Source organism: Crinia signifera, chromosome 5 (genome assembly GCF_055691185.1).
Source record: "Crinia signifera chromosome 5, ASM5569118v1, whole genome shotgun sequence".
In the NCBI taxonomy this organism is placed as follows: domain Eukaryota; kingdom Metazoa; phylum Chordata; class Amphibia; order Anura; family Myobatrachidae; genus Crinia; species Crinia signifera.
In genome coordinates, this window is record NC_139221.1 from 79,370,369 (window position 1) to 79,390,740 (window position 20,372).

General features: G+C 42.9%; 1 protein-coding gene across 2 annotated transcripts in view; it reads right to left on the bottom strand.

Moving 5' to 3' along the window:
* Positions 1-20,372, bottom strand: part of LAMA3 (laminin subunit alpha 3) — a 208,285-nt gene that overhangs the window by 64,040 nt on the left and 123,873 nt on the right. For both annotated transcript variants that reach the window (XM_083187511.1, XM_083187512.1), the window contains exons 37-40: positions 14,031-14,192; positions 11,955-12,056; positions 9,126-9,209; positions 3,072-3,302 (exon numbers count right to left, since the gene is read on the bottom strand). In XM_083187511.1, the coding sequence (XP_083043637.1) occupies positions 3,072-3,302; positions 9,126-9,209; positions 11,955-12,056; positions 14,031-14,192 (579 nt within the window). The remainder of the gene's footprint in view (positions 1-3,071; positions 3,303-9,125; positions 9,210-11,954; positions 12,057-14,030; positions 14,193-20,372) is intronic.

The window sequence follows — 20,372 nt, forward strand, 5'->3', positions numbered from 1 at the left end:
CATAAGCTCCATCTGTGGCACCCTGCAGTGGGTCCCACTACCCAAAAGATGGAACCTGGACCTCACCGCAGAGGGAGGGTTAAGTACCCTCACCAACCCTGCGTGCCCCCCCCCCCCCCGAGTGATGGACAGCGGGACGGCCAGCCGGGATTGGTTGGCTGGACGGCGCAAAGGGGGAGGACGGGAAGAGAGGTCAGGGGGCACAGAGAGACGGAGCCGGTGGGTGGAAGTGAAGAAGAGCGGTGCTCTAGAGTCCCTCCGCAGCATAACAGGAGGGGTGCAGGAGCAGACGATGGGGTCTTCAGAAGTGTGTGTCACAGCCGGAGACTCATTTTCCAGCACGCCGGGCAACAAGACAGAGGTGCTGGAGACCGCAGCGTGCTGAGAGAGACAGGTGAGGCGGGGAGCGCAGTGAGCCACCTCTCCCTCACTAACCATGATCCATTCACAAATCCATAAGCAATTCCCAAAACATTGAGACAACTTTGCCGTCTGTGCAAATGGGAATAAGTCTGAGACTTCCATTAATCTGCAAATGAAAAAGGGTGGAAGTGGTCAGTGCTGACCCTCCACAAAACCACATGGGCATGCCTGCGTGTTTTTTCAAAAATGCCCCAAAAAAACAGCATCGTGCCCGTCAAGCAGCGGCCACATTGTGTCTATGATCCATTTTCAGTCTCTATTTCCCCGTGCACATTTGCGATGTGTACCGTACACATGCAAAGTCTAAATAAAATATGCCTTTTTGCGGATGAAACAAAGGTATGCAACAGGGTAGACTTACCAGGAGGGGTAAAACAAATTATTGATGATCTAGGTAGATCAGAGGAATGGTCAAGAGCATGGCAACTACAGTTTAATGCCAAAAAATGCTAAATCATGCACTTGGGTCTCAAAAATCCAAAGACTAAATATAGTATAAATGGCACTATAATGGAAACTACTGAGGAAGAGAGGGATCTAGGTGTCACTATTTTAGGGGATTTAAAAGCAGGTAGGCAATGTAACAAAGCAATGAAGAAGGCAAGTCAGATGCTTGGTTGCATAGGGAGAGGTATCAGCAGTAGAAAGAAAGAAGTAATAATGCCACTGTATAGGTCATTGGTACAACCTCATCTAGAGTACTGTGTTCCGTTCTGGAGGCCATATCTCCAGAAGGATATAAATACATTAGAGACTGTACAAAGAAGGGCAACTAAAATGGTGCATGGCCTACATCACAAAACGTACCGGGAAAGACTAAAAGATCTTAATATGTATAGTTTAGAGCAGAGAAGGGAAAGGGGGGACATGATAGAAACTTTCAAATGTATCAAGGGTTTTAACAAGGTCCAGGTGGGAGACATTCTTCACAGGAAGAGGAGCAACAGAACACGAGGACATGCACTGAAACTAGAGGGAGGAAGATTCAGGGGAAATGCGAGGAAGAATTGCTACAAAGAAAGAGTAGTAGATAAGTGGAATAGCCTACCATCAGAGGTGGTAGAGGCAAATACAGTAGTACAATTTAAAAATGCTTGGGATAAGCATATTGATATCCTTACAAAAAAATAAGGATCAAATATGGTTTGAGGTAACATGTTTAAAAAGGGGCAGACTAGATGGGCCAAGTGGTTCTTATCTGCCGTCAAATTCTATGTTTCTATGTAAAGTCATTCCATAATTGCTCGCTTTGCAAATTCTCTAATTAGCGATCCATTCCTCTAGTGCGGAATCCCCCTTTACCCAGTTCCAATATATTCATTTACACTTACTCCCAATTCTGCATAGAGTAGCCTGCAATTCTGCAATTAAGCCCCATCAATCTCGAGTGGACATGTGACTAAAATGCCTTCGAGTCTGCATCGCCCAAAAGTGTGTCTGGAGCAAGCACAGTATGGAACATAGGCGCCAAAGTATTATTAACCCTTTGAGTGCCAAGTGAATTTATCAAAATAGGTGTAAAAATTGCCAAGCAAACATTTTTATTCATCATAATGACCTGCAACGTTCACCTTATGTAGGAATTTTTTTTTAAACTCAAAATTTATTTGAATTTATATAACAAATGTGAGCGAAACTGGCATTTTTAGTGGATACTTTGAACATCTCTCACAGAGATGTTGGCACACAAAGGGCTAAAAATGTATAATTCTGAAATACACCTTTTAAGTCATTTGTATCCAAAATATAGGAAACAGGGAATTTTTGTGCCTCATCAGTTGCAACATCACACATTCACTAGCAAACTCATAACTTATAATAAACTTCATGTGACTTTTTGATTTTTATATTCTTTGACGTTCACCTAGGCCCTTATTCTGATCGGTGCGGACGGATGCGAATATGCGGCCAGGACCGTGCGTGCGAAACCCCGCCTTCCATACGGATCGCCAACTCCGTCCGTACGCGGTAAGAAGCTGGCCGAACGGACCGCACGTGTATTTTTCACGGAATACGCCTCCTCCATCTCAGGGAACCTCCCCCATCTTTCGATGGTCGCAGACCATCGAATGCAGGACCGAGTGCTCCACCAGCTCCCGCAACCTCAGACCACACGGACATTTTTCCGTGCAAAAGCAGGGATCTGGGCGGGCAGCTGACATCCGGCGATGTCATATGTCCGCCCCCTACACGTGCGTCACGGCCGCATTACCATACGTACGCCCAGCGTTTGCATGGGAACGCCCATGAAACGCGGGGCGTATGCATATGGTAATGAGCCCAAACAGCCCTTCACGCCCCTCTCCACCCCCTGTTCGGAGTGTTCACATTTCATGCGGGATTTGGCCGTACACCCCGCTCGCACATGCGCAGAGACGCCTCTGCACATGCGCCGACCCAAAACATCGGCGGGCCGAACGCACGCGGATATAACCGCACCGACCAGAATAAGGCCCCTAGTTACAGTCTTTCCAGCGATTCTGACTGAATATTCCTCACAGGGAATTCCAAGTGTGTTACATTAATACATGGTGTGCACAAATATGATTTATCCAGGTATAAAAATGACACTGCCAGCTGCCTTGTTTTTTTTTGGCATCAGCCGATTGATAACATTAGATAAGGAACGAGACGGGAAGGAAACATACCTGGCATGAATCACCTGTGTATTCCGGTGGGCAGTCACATAGCTCTACATTCAGTGCTATGTTCCCACTTCCTGAAATGGTGACGTCTTCCAGCCCAACCTCCCCAAGGGTGAGGCGCTGGGTCTCAGTGAAGTACAAGGCTCGGATGTGCAAGCTTTCCAGTCTGGACAAGATCATCATCAGTTCCTCTCTAGAGACTAGGCTGTTGCTACTTGCATGCCGGAAGTTGCCCTGAGTTGCAAAAAACACAATACAAACATGTCAGTCCCCAGTGTAATGGCATGTCTAATTATTTGTAATGAAAGCTGCTTATCCTTACATGATAAAACAGCAAAGACTTCAATCCAAATACCAGCATTAAACTTTTTATGTATTTATTTTTTTATTACAAATTAGACTTATTGTAACGTAAGCCCACAAAGAAAACATACTGTAGATATATATTTGTTGCTACAGAGTACAGCACCTGAATATTTCCCATATACAATATAATCACCACTTTTATTACTCTCATTGCAAAACTGGTACACGATTTACATTTTAACGTGAATACTCTACAATATATTACTGGATGTTACTACTCTTGGGCAAAAACCATAAGTGTCAAAAAAAGACCTGCAAGGGTCAACACCTTGGATTGTGGGTAGAGAGGGGTAAACAGGAATAGAATAGCAGTTGCCCAGCATGAACACCTGTATAGACAGGCTTGGGCCTAGGATGTTGTATTCCCTCTGATAGGTTGCAGTGGGCCAGTGGTTTGAAGTTCTGGAACATGACGTAACACCACTCCTGCTCTTCACATCAATCTCTTTCCTGTCACCGATGAGGTGACTACCAGTTCCAATACTAATACTGTCCAGCAGGCTGTGAAACAGGCTGTAATGTTCACTCACTCAGCTCATGTAAGTCAGCATTTTTCAACCACTGTGCCCTCTCACACTAGTGTGCCTTGAGCTGTTCTCAATTGTGCCCCCAGAGCTAGAGATGTCAACACTAGTTTACAGCCCACCACCAGTTCAACGGTTATTCACTGGTCTCTTGTTTTCATGTGAGGGCTAAGGTAAAGGTATTGGGCGGTATTCAATGAGGCTGATTCGCCAGGTTTTTATGGCGATTTTGTGCTGTAAGGCGAATTTCTGACTAAAACGGTGAATCACCCTATTCAATGACCAGATGGCGAATACATTTCAAGGTTTTTTTCGCCATGATTCACCGAGTAGCAATCGCTATCTTTTTATGGTGAAGTGGAAGGTGAACTTTTAAAATAAAGTGTTTTGTTTTTTACAATTGGTGTAAAATAATCAGGAATTTTAGTCTGAGGAGGGGCATGCTATTTTTATTCATGTGCTGTAAGCACATTAATATATATTTAATTTAAAAAAATATATATATTTTTTATTTTTACACAGACCAGTCAGCAGGGGGCCGGAGCCGAGCCGCTCATTAGATATTCATATATTTACTTCACCCGATCATTACATATTCATGATCGAGTGTAGTGATTATACCCGGTCCCCTGCTGGCACCCCCGGGGGGCAGCCTGTGCTGCCTGGCTCCCGGGGAGCCCACCTCCCCCCCACAAACGTTCTGAGGCAGGCAGGGAGACTTCCATCTCCCTGCCTGCCACCGTCCTCAGGCTCCCTGTGGCGTTTGCCGCAGGAGCTCATATTCGCCGTCAGGGGCAGCGAGCCCCTGACTCGTTGAATACCAGAACCGGCGAGGCTCCGGAACGCGGCGACCAGTGGCGAATGTGCAGCGAATCCTAAACAGGATTCGCTGCACGTCGCCGGTATTCACATTGAATACCGCCCAAGTGTTTTGTTTTTTACAATTGGTGTAAAAAAATCAGGAATTTTATTCTGAGGAGGGGCATGCTATTTTTATTCATGTGCTGTAAGCACATGAATATATATTTAATTTTAAAAATGTATTTATTTATTTATTTTTTTACACAGACCAGCCAACAGGGGGCCGAGCCGCTCATTAGATATTCATATATTCACTTCACCCGATCATTACATATTCATGATCGGGTGTAGTGAATATGCCCGGTCCCCTGCTGGCACCCCCGGGGGGCAGCCTGTGCTGCCTGGCACCCGGGGAGCCCACCTCCCCCCACAAACGTTCTGGGGCAGGCAGGGAGACTTCCATCTCCCTGCCTGCCACCGTCCTCAGGCTCCCTGCGGCGTCCGCCGCAGGAGCTCAAATTCGACAGTCAGAATACCTCGTTGAATACCGGAGCTGGCGAGGCTCCGGAACGCAGCGAGCAGTGGCGAATGTGCAGCGAATCCTAAACAGGATTCGCTGCATGTCGCCGGTATTCACATTGAATACCGCCCATTGTATTTTTGTTAGCTGTGGGGACCAGTGTGATTGTTTTTTCATAATGGGACCAATGGGTTTTTTTTTTCCCTGTGGGGTCAATGTGTTCTTCCCTGTGGGGATCTGATGTGTGTCTTGGCAATTTTGATTGGTGTGCTGCAAGTTGAAAAAGGTTGAAAATCACGGCTGTAAGTTGTTCACCGCACATTACATGGGTCATATTATGCCCCTTTCAGACCGCACTTTTAAAACGGTAAATTGCCGTTTTTTTACCGTTTTAAAACGGTAATGTGTGCGGTCTGAAAGGTCCAGTCCCACTTAACCGGTTAGAAAATGCAGTTTTTTCTAACCGGTTAAAATGCAGGGTCCTACCCGTTTCTGAACCGGTATTTTAGCCAAAAAATCGGCTCAGAAACGGTATTTAGGACCCAGCCAATGAGCTGGGTCCTAAATTCAGCACAGTGAATACTTAATGAGCGCTCATTAAGTATTCACAGCACTGGACCCCCCCGGCGCGTGTCGACACCCCCCGCGCGCGTGTCGACGCCCCCCCGCGCGTGTCGACGCCCCCGCGTGTCGACCCCCCGCGCGTGTCGACGGCCCCCCCCGTGTCGACTTACCCCGTGCCGGTATCTCCGTTGTGGTTCCCGGCACTGCAGCTCAGTATGCTCGGAAAGCACTTATGAAAAAAGTGTCTTTCAGAAAATGGCTGCCCCCATACGGAAGACAGTTTTTTTAAACTGGGTTTCCTATGGGGCAGCCATTTTCTGGAAGACACTTTTTTCATAAGTGCTTTCCGAGCATACTGAGCTGCAGTCCACAACGGAGGTACCGGCACGGGGTAAGTCGACAGGGGGGGGGGCGCCGACATGCGGGGGGGGGCGTCGACACACGCGGGGGGCGTCGACACGCGCGGGGGGCGTCGACATGCGCGGGGGGCGTCGACATGCGCTCGGTCGACACGCGAGGGGGGGGGGGGAGCTGCACGGAGGGGAGTGCTGAAGGCTGCACTGGCTTTAACCCTGTATTTGGAAAGTTTCCAAAAACGGGTCTGCCAGTGTCAAAAAATCGGCACTTAAACGGTAATATACCGTTTAAGTGCTGCGGTCTGAAAGGGGTTTTATCTGGCAGACCCGTTTTTGGAAACGTTTCCAAATACAGGGTCAAAGCCAGTTATGCGGTCTGAAAGCAGCATAATTGTTAATAAAGATGGTGATGGGTATGACTGCCTATCAGCTTATCTTTGTGCAATATAAAATGAGCATTTGGGGTTATGCCTGCAATATTTGACAAGCAGCTGGGAATATCTCTTTGTAATATATATGGCTGAACAAGGGGAATATATGTTTGCAATATATAATTGGTCAATATACTGTACAATGGGGCAGATGTATTAAGCCTTAACAAGAGATACATGCCAGGGTGATAAAGAGTGATAAACGTCCAGCCAATCACCTGCTAACTGCCATGTTACAGGCTGTGGTTGAAAAAAGTCAGTAAGGAGCTGATTGGCTGGACGTTATCTCTCCTTATCTCCTTATCACCCTTGTATTTATCTCTTGTTAAGGCTTAATACATCTGCCCCAATATGTCTGTCATAATTTTCAGCACTTAATTCAGCAGTGTCTTAGGACATATTAATTCATTGTTTTGGGTCTAGTATACATAGTATGTAGATCTGACAAATGCCATGGACCTGAAGAGAATTTAAATCTATTATTGTACATAATGATAATAAATACTGTAAACTAAACCCATGTACTGTACAATGCCCCTAAATGTGTATATATTTATATTCCCTTACATCTATCCTATGTACTACATATCCCATGCCTTTGCTGGTAACTGTTTAAAAAAAAATGGAGGATTTGGTATAGTGTTCTTGCGGTCTCCTGGGTAACAGTTAAAGGACAAATAAGAGCATTACTATTAAAAGGGGTAATCAGGAATACTCTGCCATCTAATTTGTTTTATTATTGTAAATCTAAAAGAAGAAAACAATAAGACCCTAACTACTTTGACAATGGGGTCTAGCATACTGTATATGATACTGATACACCTTGTTCTGCCCTCCTGAACATGACAAGAAATACTGAATAGTCACTAAAGGAGGAAACTATGTCAGTGAATAATAGTCAGGTTACGGTATAGAAAAAACACAAGAATTGCGCCGACACATAAAAGCAGATACAACCTATAAATCTCCTAGCCTGCACACAGGGATACTATAGTGCTATGTGTATAACAGTATATACAGTAGCTTCCCCTGTGCAGGGTACAAATGATTCAGAAATGTTTGTGATCATTGACTTGCTATTAGTTATTTGCTTTGAAGTCATTCAGGGTTACACGTTATTCTTTCTGTCTTCATTAATTATTTGTTACTCTGCTATAAACAGATTGAACAAAGTTCATGCAAACTCTGCTCTGTACGTGGCCACCCCCTGGAAAGGAATTTGTGTTTCATTCATATTGTCAGTGTATGAGTGTGCACAATAAGTGAATGCATTGTGATTGTATTATCTGGGTCTTAGCAACCCTATGCCAGCTTACTCCCCAGGGAAGGGACAAGCATACAAGACATATAACATAATCACTTCTCATATTAGTCTTTACATTGGGAAAATGGATAAATAAAAACCACAAACGTCTACATAACACATTTATTAATGAGTAACATACATAGGGCGGTTGGGTATCTCATGTTACTCCCAATATTTTATTTTGCTAACTATTCACTTAGGTGTATGTGTTACTATCCTGGTAATCACATATTTAATAGCAATCAGGTGCTGTAACCCCTGCCCACCACCCCCGGCCCTTCCCTTACTGTGTGAATGCTTTGGTGAGTATGATACTGGCCGAAGGCGTTCGGACAGGGGGTTTGCAGGTGCGCATATTCACTCATGCTCAGACCCCCCCACCATCGAAAACTGGGTCAAATTCAGACCCGTACAAACGGGTCTCAATCGGCCCATTTGTACAGCTGATTAGGATGCTTTAAGAGATTTGATTTGATGTAAAAAAAGGTATAAAGGGAGTGCAAAGAGCGTGTGAGCAGGTGCAGTTTGAAGAAGTAACAAGTGGCTTGCTCAACGCGTTTCAACGTAATCACACGTCTTCATCAGGAGCTAAGATGTTAGGTCTAACCAGGGTTCCTCTATATATGCCATAAATTAATTGGTTCCAATTAATTATGGCATATATTATGGAACCAATTAATTTATGGAATATATAGAGGAACCCTGGATAGACCTAACATCTTAGCTCCTGATGAAGACGTGTGATCATGTAGAAACGCGTTGAGCAAGCCACTTGTTACTTCTTCACACTGCACCTGCACAAACCAGCTTGCACTTTATTCCGGACCAGTTTTACAAGGTACTCTATACCAAAAGGACTGGTGTTTTAATATCTATGGAACCTAATTTTTTACAACCCCCACATTTTTTATGGTATTTTTTTAATAATATTATTTTAACTATTTCTTTGTTTATTGGTTATGAGAATTCTCATTTATTATGTCATTATATCTGTAAAAATAAACTGCATATAACTTTTAATCATTGGTAGTGTGTATCTTTCAGTTAAAATCAAGCGCTGTATATATATATTTCCCCTTAATATAAATCTACCCCACAGGTCCTTATACAATGTAAGGTGACTGTATAGTGTTATCATAGTGTACATACTGTAGCCCAGCATTATCGCAGTGCGTATTAGCCATCTTACCTCCAATAGCTGAACACGCCCATAGTACTGCCTGTCCGGGATTGGGTTGTTGGGATCCACATATACAACAGTCATCTGTCTGCCCTGGCAATGAACAATTGTTAAAAATGTAAGTACAGTATGCACAGAATGTGTACCGTGACACATATGTCACGGTACACATATATCTGTATACACACACAAACACATATCTATATAATACATATATTTACTAGTTACCAGCCAATGGAAATGACAGAACACTATACATAAGCGATGGCATTGTGGGAGCATAAACAAAGCAACACTTAAATTGCTCCTATATCTAGTGCTGTCGGCATGCAAAACACAAGAGTTCCCTTTATAGAGGTAACCAACCGCATTAGCCTTCTATTAAATAGGATATATAAAAGGTGATGCAGTCCCTATAGAAGATTCTATGTTAGGAGATGGGCTACTGTTCCAAACTTTCGCATTTGGACAATATGACTCGGAGTTAGATTGTTTATACAAACATTACTATGTCACAAATAGTTATCACTACAACATGACTTTAAAGGGATTTTGACAAATTTTGTAACTTGTAGCCCGGTAAGATCAAGCTTTGACTGTTTCTTAGTGGAACCAAAAAGCCACACGTGGCCTTGTACATGATCAGAGAGTAGTAGACATTAATGCCTTTTCTGTTCTGATGTTTTTAGGGTGTCTGGGTTTCCATCCTGCAGCCTGAAGAGCCAACAATGACATCACATGTGCTGGAGCCAGGGGATGTCAGGGATGGCCCAGCATACAATAGAAAATGCTAAGGAACTGTGATCTTGTACAATATTGCAAAAGAAGGGGAAGAGGGAAAGTGGACTCTTTTTGTGGGGCACTCTTTGAATTATAATGGATTAATTAAAACTTAGCTTTTATTGAGGTTATTTATAAAATATTCTTGGACTGACACACTGATGGATGTCCAACAAACAATGAAGACATATACAAACAAAACAAAAACAAACAAAAATTGCAGTGAGCTTGGCAAATTTATACGCTATGCAATGCAAATATTAAGGAGTGAGTTCATGTAAAGTGGGACTGGGACTGTCCTGTGGGGTTCAGTATATTGGTCACACTAGAACTCAATAGTGAGGATGTGCCTAGTCTGGCAGCTAGCTCTTTGGACTAGGGATCGTTTGAAGGGAAGATTTTTAATAATGAGAGGGTGGTATCCCTTCCCACACTACCTCCTTACCTCTTACCTGCACCTCTCATCCCTTCCCACACTACCTCCTTACCTCTTACCTGCACCTCTCATCCCTTCCATCTTACCTGCACCTCTCATCCCTTCCCACACTACCTCCTTCCCTCTTACCTGCACCTCTCATCCCTTCCATCTTACCTGCATCTATCATCCCTTCCCACACTACCTCCTTACCTCTTACCTGCACCTCTCATCCCTTCCCACACTACCTCCTTACCTCTTACCTGCACCTCTCATCCCTTCCCACACTACCTCCTTCCCTCTTACGTGCACCTCTCATCCCTTCCCTCTTACCTGCACCTCTCATCCCTTCCCACACTACCTCCTTACCTCTTACCTGCACCTCTCATCCCTTCCCACACTATCTCCTTACCTCTTACCCGCACCTCTCATCCCTTCCCACACTCCCTCCTTACCTCTTACCTGCACCTCTCATCCCTTCCCACACTCCCTCCCCTTAGTAGAACAATGGGGAGCAGACATGTTATTAGTAGTAAACCTATTAGGCAGCACAATTACTGCAGTATATATGCAGGGACAGTGAGGAATATCATATTGGGATAGGCGAGTGAGAACATTCCCCTGCATGCCCAGGCTGTGACAGTAGGAGGTGTAAGCAGTGTAGTCCCAGTCATGCAGAACGTCAGGCTGGTAGAGGATCACTTGCCTCTGATACACCACTGGACTGAGCGGCAGCAGCCCACTGCAGGTGGTGTGGAATGTCAGTGTAGCTAGGGTATCCAGGAGCTTATAGAGAGACACCACTCTGGTGGTGGAGTCGGAGACTGCTGGCATCGATCCCTGCATTTAGTGCTGACAGCAGCGAGGTAGTGCTGGGGATCGCAGCATGGTCAATGTGGGGCAAGGTCATTGCTGGATCTCAGCTGCAGCGTGACTGCTGTAATTCTGGCCGTCTGGGGGGGTCAGGTCAGCTGACTGTGGAAGGCAGCGGCAGTCTCTTTCCTGATGTCATAGAGACAGCAGATGATGTATTACCCAGAGTGAAGTGCCGGGAGAGCAGGTGCCTGCTAGGAGTTGGAGATGAGCGCAGAGCTGTGCGCGGAGCAGCTGAGCTGGAGAATAGAGACCTGCTTCAGGGACTGTGCAAATTTGTCATACCGCCTCAAAGCGGGACACTTTGAGCACTGGATGCAACTACAAGCCACTTGCACAGCACCCTCACCTGTCACAGTTTGATCCCATTATACACTATGCCCACTTGTTATGTCAGCTGCAGTGTAACCTATCGCTGCACTGGTCAATGTGAAAGGAGTTAGTCATGCATTACACTGTGGCAGAACATGGCTGGGCAGGAATGCTCAGAATGCTGACATTGATAATTGTGTCTGACAGCCTGTGGCCGCTAATAGCTGAGATCTGACATCCAAATGACACTCAAACGGATTATTGCAAATACTGAAAGAAAAACCTTGACTTGCACAAATAACATATAATTTTGTGTCTGACAAACACTGTGCTAGAACATCTCCAGCAAGGCATTAATACACTCATATAGCTTTACATCATAATTACACGTTTAGGATAAAAATAAGCTACTGTACGTTAGTTTCTTCTGTACAAAATGCAGCAAAGCATTTACTTACTGTTAGCTGAACATCTGGCCGCTTGTCTAACAGGACCATGCCTTCGCTTGGCAAGCCAAAGGACTTCAGCTGGTACGTCAGATAGCCCCCATAGGAAGAAATCTAGTGACAATAAAATAAACAGTAATCACTGCTTTCATTATTGCTGACTACACCAAACTATTACTGCATTACAAGGAAAGGTAAAGCTCACGTAGTTTGCACTAACATGGGCTTCCAAGGGGCGCAGTTGTGTTAGCACAATAATAGACAATGATTTCAATAAAAAATGATTTTTTATTTTAAAAAGGAAATAACAATATCCAAATACGAAGTGCACTTCAATGATAAAACAAGACAATACAAGACATACAACATATAACAAACAGAGGCACTTATCATTGAAGTGCACTTCGTATTTGGATATTGTTATTTCCTTTTTAAAATAAAAAATCATTTTTTTATTGAAATCATTGTCTATTATTGTGCTAACACAACTGCGCCCCTTGGAAGCCCATGTTAGTGCAAACTACGTGAGCTTTACCTTTCCTTGTTCTGCTTGAGGTACACAACCTCTAACAAGGGGCTGCAAAAGTGTATAGCAACAAGGGATCTTAGATACATATCACCAGCGCTTCTAATAGCCTTTGGGCTAACTGTTGGTTTATTACTGCATTAGGCAGAAGGAAATGGGGCCTCCTACAGTATGTATGATGACGTACCATGGTCCTACAGATAAAGCCCCAATGAGCTGCCAATATATGCATAAGACAATGAGCACAAAATGCAATGATCTCCAGCTGCCAGGAGCACTGACAGATACATTAGGGTCAATTTACGAAGATGTGAGTTCTATTGAAGATGGGATGTAGCCCATAGCAACCAATCAGATTCTACTTTTTATTTATTTAGCACCATCTAGATTCTAGAAGATAATAGATAGAATCTGATTGGTTTCTATGGGCAACATCTTATCTTCAATAGAACACTCATTTTAGTAAATGTACCCCATTATCTCTGATCACATTTTGACTTTCATCCTACATGATGCTATACTGCAGGGAACCTTCGGCCCCCCAGCTGTTGTTCAACTACACATCCCGATTGTTGCTGGTGTAAAAGTGATGTTATAATTGACATTGCGTTTATTAATTAATATTGTGTGTGTGTGTGTCTGTTATATATTATAGGTGAATATCGTTATGATCGGGAAAAGGAGAGAAAAAAATATATATTTATATTTTTAAAAATATAAAAAATATATATTGTGAGGGTCATAATAAACGTTTTAGAGGTGTATACATTGTCCCTGGTATAAACTATGCTGTGGACATGGTAGTGTATGGTAGCTCAAACGTGTGCCTACTGGGAGATGTGTAGAAGTGTCCCTGTAATGAAACTGATTATATAATACCCTCGGGGTTCTGGTGCCAGGGATACCAATAAAGTGTTGGTTAAATTCTGATGAAAAATTAAAGTGATTTATGGTTAGGTATAAATAAAAATAAAAGATTTTTTGGGTTATAAAGGTGAGTAGGATAATCATGAAAAGTATTAGGATAGAGAAAAAAACACTAATGTGAAGAGGTGAATAAAAATAGAAACACAGTGGTCAAAACTTGGACCATGGGGTTGATGGGGTGGATGTGGTGAGACAGATGAGGGTTGGTGAGATGTCACACAGGTATCCGTTAGATTACGAGCTTGTAGAGTTAGTATAATCATCTTTCTAAAGTAGGACCATTAAGCATAGTTAGTTTGGTATGGGAGACATACCAAACGATAGAGATATCGGAGTGTAGTAAACATAGAGTAATAATGATGTCACGTTATTATTTGGAAGGATAATTATTTTATAAGCAGAGGAAGATCTACAGTCAACGCTGTAGTATTGATACTTCAAGGTATACAATGATTATTTGGCGAGGTATAAAGTGGTTCACAATGGTGTCGGGTGGAAGTGTTTCTTATATGCGGCACTTGGAGGGATACATATTTTACAGGTAGAGAACCTACAGTCAACACTGCAGGATTGATACTTCAAGGTATAAAAATGGTTTGCTGACTGTTTTCTCAAAGAAAGGCTGCATAACTTACCCGCTGTCCCAGGTATGAGGCTGGTGCCACCCAATGCAGACTGTGAACAGACAGGGGTAACTCCTGCACATCTGCAACAACACTGTTGCTACCTGGATTAAAAGTGATCTCCACTCTGGTTTCATCTGATGTCTCAAGGCTCCAGGACCTCATATCTACAAACTTATCATAAAAGAACATGTTATTATTTATAGATCTTATTTATTGTTTAGACATATGAGCTCCACACTGTTATAGACAGAATAGAATTCACTAACTTAGTATGTACGACAAAACCACTGTAACTTAGTATTTACGACAAAACCACTGTAACTTAGTATGTACGACAAAACCACTGTAACTTAGTATTTACGACAAAACCACTGTAACTTAGTATGTACGACAAAACCACTGTAACTTAGTATTTACGACAAAACCACTGTAACTTAGTATGTACGACAAAACCACTGTAACTTGGAAGTCATACAGCATGACTGAGTACTGATGTAAACCGATGGTGTTCTTAATGAATGTCCAGTGCTCAATTGGTCTGCTGAGTAGGAGAGGGCAATGTAAAAACAGTCCATGCTGCTGTCTGCAATTTATATCCTGTCTTTGTGACATATGAACTCCAACAGATACAGAACTACCATTGGTGCAGCAGGTGCAGTGCACCGGGGCCCATGAGAACTAAGGAGTGAACGTCTGCCCCTCTCACCCTCTTCCTGTCACCCACTGTCATGTTGCATATTGTGAACTTGGGTTGGGGTGGAGGAGGAAGGCCCATATTATGGGTATGGATCATTAAGTCTACAAGAGAATGGTCGACAAGCATTGGGTCAACACCATTAGGTCGACATGCAGCAAGGTCAACACGGGTCTAGGTCGACAGCTCATTAGGTCGACACAAGCATTAGGTCGACATGGGCAATGTCGGCAGTCAAAAGGTTGACATATGGTTTTCACTGTTTTTTACCCGAATTTCGACACAGTCGACATGGACTCTGAAACATAGCATGGTGCCTCACTATGGCTGGCACACTATTTTGTTCTCCCGCCACGCCCTAGTGGATGGTAGGGCATTAAATATGGCCTGTTGGCACGTCAGCTCAAAAAACAGTGAAAAACCCCGTCAATCTTTTCACTGTCAACCTTCCCCGTATCGACCTAAAGCTTGTGTGGACCTAATGACCTGTCAACCTAGACCCATATCGACCTAATGGTGTCGACCCAATGCTTGTTGACCAAATGACCGTATCCCCATATTATTAATTTGCACCTGGGCCAACCACTCACAAGTTCCACCACTGAACCCCACTTTGGTCCATAGACTGTCTATCTACACACAGTCTATCAAATAATCAACACCGAATAGGTCATCCCAATATGATACAGATACATTTGTTGTTGTCAGTGTCAGGAATTGTTTTCAATATCTGATGAAACAAATATGTGTAGACTTATGAAATAGCTGTTTTGTCTGTAGTGAAGATAAAATGAGCACAATAACTACCTTAATCATTAATAATTCATGAGTCACCTCTGAAATTCGAAACACACAAACCACAACAAAGTATTTCCTAATCCATAGAAAATATCCGACTTCCCTGGGATCGGCCCAAACTGGAAGGTAACTGCAGTTATATTAGTACAGACATAAGATCACCCAGACAGCCTACCAATAAGCCAAGCCTGCCCCAAGCCTATGTTACAAAATAATGATGCTGTATTGTTGAATGGAACGGTGATTGGAGATGCATAATATAAAGAACATGTATACTAATTAGCATTACTGCCTCATAGCACTGAGGTCATGGGTTTTGTATGGCCCTTACTGTTTGGGGTTTGTATATTCTCCCTGTGCTTGCCTGGGTTTCCTCCTGGCTTTTCCCATTTCCTCCCACAATCCAAAAATATACTGGTAGGTTAATTGGCTCCCAACAGAAATTAACCCTAGAATGAATGTGTGTGTGTCAGTGGCTTAACTACTGTAAGGCAGCCCCAGCGGCCGCTTGGGGGAGCAAGCAGCAGCAGGGCCTATGTGGGCGCCGGCACCTGCTCAACGCACTGACATGCTGCTGCCTACCGCTGCCCACTGACTGAGCACTGGAGGCGAGGCAGCCACAGTGCGTGTGGGGCCATGGCAGAGATGACAAATTCCTCCACTGATTAAATTGACTGCACACAGAGCCAGCTATTGGCTACTGTGTACAGGATGGGCTGGCGGATGGGCATGCTAGGGCAGCCTGGGATGCGTCAGAGCCAAGGGAAGCAGCAGTTTATGCTGGTCTTTCTTCCTCTCTCCTGCTTCAGTTTCTCTGTTATGCGTGTGGTGTGATGTCATCACGTCACACGCTGGGGAAACATGCTGGAGAGGAGCCTGGAGGGGGGGGCGCCACAAACTTTTTGGCAGGGGGGAGCAAAATTTATAGTTACGCCACTGGTGCGTGTACATGGGTAGTTGAGATGGGTCAAATGGTTCTTATCTGCCATGAAAGTGTATGCTTCTTTATGTTTTAATTACAAATTCTGTGTCACGATCATGACTTACTAATCCAGTTTCCAAAGAAGTTTTCAACCAAAGTTGATTTAGGAGCGCTTGGCACCGGCTGCTTCCTCAATAACTAAGCAGCTGCTGAAAAGGGAGTAGTCAGCTCCCTTATAAAAACACAAAAGAAAACAAGAAAAGCAGCGCTGTACAATTTTAGCTATTAGGTAACAAGTGAATTCAATTTGTTGAAAAAAAATATAACAATTTATTGACACATATAAAAGATAATGGTCCGGATAATAATGGTCCGGGTATGAATAAAAAGCACAAATAAAAAACAAATTGATTAAAAGTTAGGTGTGGTGGATCACTTTAACCCAGAAGTGAAAAAAAACCCTGATGTAAACATTGTTCCTATTAATTGTTTATTATTGAGTTCTGTTATGTTTTTTTACTTTAACTTATTTGTATATCAAATGGGATATCCTAATCTGTCTCCGAGTATGTCTCAAGTTTTATTATGTATTGTACTTACAAGTGAATCAATTGTATATGCTAATTAGCTAAACAGGAAGTTTGGGTATAAATACCCCCAAGGCACAGTGACCTAGACACCTTGATAAAGCTGACAGAGGTCAGCGAAACGCGTAGGTGCTGTGGTGTTCAGTGGAACCTACCTCCTTTATCCATACATTGGACTTCGCTACCTGCTTACTTCTCTGGACCTGAGTTCACAATCCTGGAAAGAACCTATTTGCAATTGGGACATCCTTCACCGCATACATCGTTGAGGTAACTTCAAGCGTGGGTAATCCTTACCCTAATCCAAAAAGGCTTCCAATCCTCCAGCGGCTTAGAATATTAAGGAACTCCCATTGGTTCACCAAGGACTTTTATCCATAGGACTCATACCGAATCCAGAGCAGGTTCTATTGTTGGTAATCCACCACACCTAACTTTTAATCAATTTGTTTTTTATTTGTGCTTTTTATTCATACCCGGACCATTATTATCCGGACCATTATCTTTTATATGTGTCAATAAATTGTTATATTTTTTTTCAACAAATTGAATTCACTTGTTACCTAATAGCTAAAATTGTACAGCGCTGCTTTTCTTGTTTTCTTTTGTAATCCAGTTTCCAGCCTGAGAAGTCTGCGCATCACACAAGCTGTAACACCATCAGTTTGAGCATGAGACTGTGAGGTAGATGTATTAACATTCAGTAAATGTAACGTTTTGTAATTAGCAGATCCCGCTTCTCCTGCAATATCGTGGACAAGCGGGCACCCGTTTCTTAATGTATCATTATCTAGTTAATCGCAACCTGCAACCCATAACTGAGGCCAAGTCTGATAATCCTATAATTTCCCTGGGATTTGGGTCACGAGTGCCTGAGGAGAGTTTGCCATTGGCTGCTTGCGGTTCCTGCAGCAGCCTCATTAGCACCAAGTTGGCTTACTCCCTGGTTTCTCACCCAGCGATGCTGTGCAGTGTTACCCTAGTGGCATCTGTAGTGTCAACCGCCCAGTTGAGTGAACTGGTGCACAGCGGGGTCTTCCAACTCGCCCCCTCACCGCAGGACACTGCCAGCATGCTGCATATAAAATATACACAAAATGAGGGCACTAGTCCAACGTCTAAAAGGCACTGCACTCGTTTAATCCTTTTGTTGATAACAGGCTGCTTCTTCAATAAACTAAGGTAATGTTTCTTTAGTAAAACAATGGATAGTAAAGACAAGAATACGGAGAGCTGGCTGTATACCACATACATGGTTTTATTAAACCAACAGTCTCAAGTTTATAGACTTATTACTTTTTTTATTTATTATAGCAACACTTGCATCCATAAAAGTATAAATAAAATAGCATGTGGCACAACAATATAAAATTACTAACACTATATCAACAAATGGGCATCTATGAGACAATAAATCCTTTTGAATGATTCAGGCAGATGCAAAATTATTTATTGCGTTTTACTTTGCATACAATTATTACACTCTGATCGTTAAGTTAATATGTATGCAACATTGCAAAAAAAAACATTTTTTTGCTCTCCTAAAAATTAGCATACATTTAGGGTACAATAGAATCCTATTTGTATATACAGTCTGCAGACACAAAATTAATGTTCTGCAAAATTAAAGGTATTACAATACCTTTGAAAAAGTTGTCTGTGGACGACGAAACGCGTCAGCCGAGCGTAAACAGTCTGACCACCTTGGGATTACAAAAGGATTTCTCACTTGGACCAACTCTCCCCCTCCCTATACCTCAAATTGTTGGACGTTTACACTGGATATTACTAGGGACACCACCACCTGCTATTCCATCTGGAGCTACCTGATTAAGGATTGAAACACCTAAGGATCCATACAAAATCTGGACCAGGTATACAACAACTCCAGCAGGTTTATGGACACCCGCCACTCCAGCGTCCATCAGAACATATGTGGGAGTTTGTGACTATCCAGCTCAGGAGAGTAACCATAGGAACAAGTGAGACACCCCAAACTTTATTTACCTGTGCTTAAACATATTGTGTATCCCATTTCAGGCTGTATACTTTTATCATACTACTATACTTTATTGTTTTTAAGACAATGAATTTTTAGCCAAAGTAAAATATTTGTAATACCCAATTGGTCAAACTTATACTTTTTGTGCTAGCGCTCCACCACCCGTTGTTTCCTTCCATTTTCTATTCTCTGGGGGTTGACCTCCCCACGGTGTGAGCAGCCTAGGTGGTCCAATATACAACTTTTCTTACAAAATTAATGTCCATTAGCCCATAAAAAATGGCAATATCAAAACAGTATTTTAATGGAAAAGGTTGCACGCAAAGACACCTGGCGCTACTAAGGGTGCGTACACATGGATAGATTTAGCAAAGGATCCAATCTTATTCATCGTGCATACAAATGAAACGACTGGTAAACATCGCTAACGATTGGTCTATGAACTTTCTGCATGCAGGAAAGATCATCGACCTCTACCAATGACCTGCAGGTACCGCATTGTCGTCTATATCATTCACACGGAACGATTTGAGCTATTGGTCACGTTTCAATAGGTCGGGAACGCACAGATCTTTTGCCAAATCTATCCGCATGTAAGCACCTTAAGTTACGCCCTTGAATGATGCAACTAGAAGGGATGTTTAACATGCAAGGAGGCTACACTACACTAGATATTCGGATTCATGTAATGTAACAAAGGGGGTTATTCTAGTTCACTCTTTCTGACAAAATCCTTCTTAGATGGACAAAACCATGTGCACTGCAGGTGGGGCAGATGTAACTTGTGCAGAGAGAGTTAGATTTGGGTGGGGTTTTACTTCAAAGAGAGATCTATATTGCAGGGTAAAAATAAAGCAGTCAGTATTTACCCTGCACAGAAACAAAATAACTCACCTAAATCTAATTCTATCTGCACATTTTACATCTACCCCCCTGCAGTGCACATGGTTTTGCCCATCTAAGAAGGATTTTGTCAGAAAGAGTGAACTAGAATAACCCCCAAAGTCTTCAAAAGGGTCTATATCCTAACCATAGACTATTGTCCAGGTCACCTTACATAGTAAATATCACCTGTGTTGTGATGGGTTTTTTATAATCAATAATTTTATAAACTCTTCGGGCTTCCCAGAAATCATAGTTGCATTCGTAACCAGAGATTTTTTTGTTTTCATGGCATGCCAGTTGGGATCGTCTTAAATATGGAACTGTGTCAAAATTCTGGAGGGTTCTTTTTCAAAAACCTGCTTAGTGTGGATCTGTCTCTACATGTTGCTCAATGTGATCAACCTTAACATCCATACTGCAATTTCCTCTTCAGGAGCTCCAGTTGTGAATTTAAATGTATTTA